The 1,569-nt window shown below is 48.9% G+C and overlaps 1 protein-coding gene across 2 annotated transcripts in view; it reads left to right on the forward strand.

The window, feature by feature from the left end:
• The first annotated feature begins 294 nt into the window (after positions 1-294).
• SARC_08372 overlaps positions 295-1,569 on the forward strand; it is an 8,010-nt gene continuing 6,735 nt past the window's right edge. For both annotated transcript variants that reach the window (XM_014297652.1, XM_014297651.1), the window contains exon 1: positions 295-1,461. In XM_014297652.1, coding sequence (XP_014153127.1) covers positions 387-1,461 — 1,075 coding nt within the window. In that variant the 5' untranslated portion in view covers positions 295-386. The remainder of the gene's footprint in view (positions 1,462-1,569) is intronic.

The following is a 1,569-nucleotide window of genomic DNA, read 5'->3' on the forward strand; positions in this document are numbered from 1 at the left end:
GTTATATATATATATGAATATATATGTAGACATATATATATATATATATATATACATTTATATATATATACGATTGTATATATCGGCACAACAACGTAAAGACAAATATTTGTCAACACATCCATGTAAACACACAACATCACTCATTGACTGTACTTTTCAATATATATATTAACGCTTGTATAAATTTCATTCTTTACATTTATGAAGCGCTGACTTTTGCACTACTTCTTCTCTCGAATGTATAGAGTATTGGCACAGTTATTGGCAGCGTAGGCGACAAGACTCTCAGCACCACACCACATAGGCAGATCGCAAGCAACACACACACACACAACACACAACAGGCCCATCCCGTCAGAACCCGCCGACAGACCCGACGGAGTATGGAAACGAGCGCTAACAAGAAGCGTACCCGTATAAGTCTGGATGGAGAGACAGATACGAAGCATGTGCCTAGTAACAAGGCCGGGGGTAAGGGGAAGGGTGGGGTGTATGATGGGGATTGGGATGAACTGGGTAGCGACCTGGTCAAAGGACTCGACCCCAGGCGCAGTGCGGGCAGGTGGGTAGGTAGAGCCATGGTAAATGCCACAGATACGAATGCCTATGCGTACGATGTCGATGAGCACTCGCGCGACAGTGTGCTAGCGGGGGTGGTGGTGCACGTGGTCACTGGCAACCCGACCCGCCCACACAGGGACGAAAACCACACAGTGATGCCCAGACCAACAGGCACTAACTCACCCGGCACACACAGGGAAGTAGGTACCAACAAGACTACCGGCACAACTGTGCATGCAACGGACACCACGGCTAGATGGTATGATCTGGCAGAGAGAATGGGCGCCAAATGCGTCTACGACTACGCGCCACCCCGAGACCCGGATCCGAATGGAGCCCCCGCCGCACGGAGTAGTTCTATAAATAGATCAGCAGCCGCAGCCAATGAAATCACAGGTAAAATAGACCCGGGAGCAACCAAGCCCACCCATATTCTTGCTCTCGACAACACAGGTGCGTGTGTCCGTGAAGCTGTGCGCATTGGAAAGGAGGCGTTGGCGCTGGTAGTGCAGGGTGAGTGGCTTTCGGCGTGCTATGAACAGCGAACGAGACTGGATGTCTCGAGGTATCTGCTTGCTTGTAATGGACAATTAACCAGGAGTGTTGGGTTTGGTAGCGGTAGAAGAGTGACCGCGAGTATACACAATCCACGACCACGGAACAACGTGTCAGCCAATACAAAGACCACATCGGGGGAGGTTGTGGCCGGAGCTAATAATGGATCTGCAAAAGACTCTCTCCAGGGTATATCGCATATGGATCGGTCTATTATAGAGTCTAGTAAGGGGTCTTTTAAAGGGCCTTCGAACGGGTCGTTTAAAGCATCGTCGTCCGCAAACACTACAGCTGTGAACTCGAGAGCCCATTCACCCACGAGTCATGAGACGGCCACCGATGGTACATGTGTGTTGATATACATGTATGTTAGTGTCAATGTGTGGTATTGTATATGTATGGTACTGTGTATGTGTAGTGTATTACATGTGTGGTCGTGGCCATATGTGT

This window comes from Sphaeroforma arctica, assembly GCF_001186125.1.
Source record: "Sphaeroforma arctica JP610 unplaced genomic scaffold supercont1.748, whole genome shotgun sequence".
Lineage (NCBI taxonomy): Eukaryota > Ichthyosporea > Ichthyophonida > Sphaeroforma > Sphaeroforma arctica.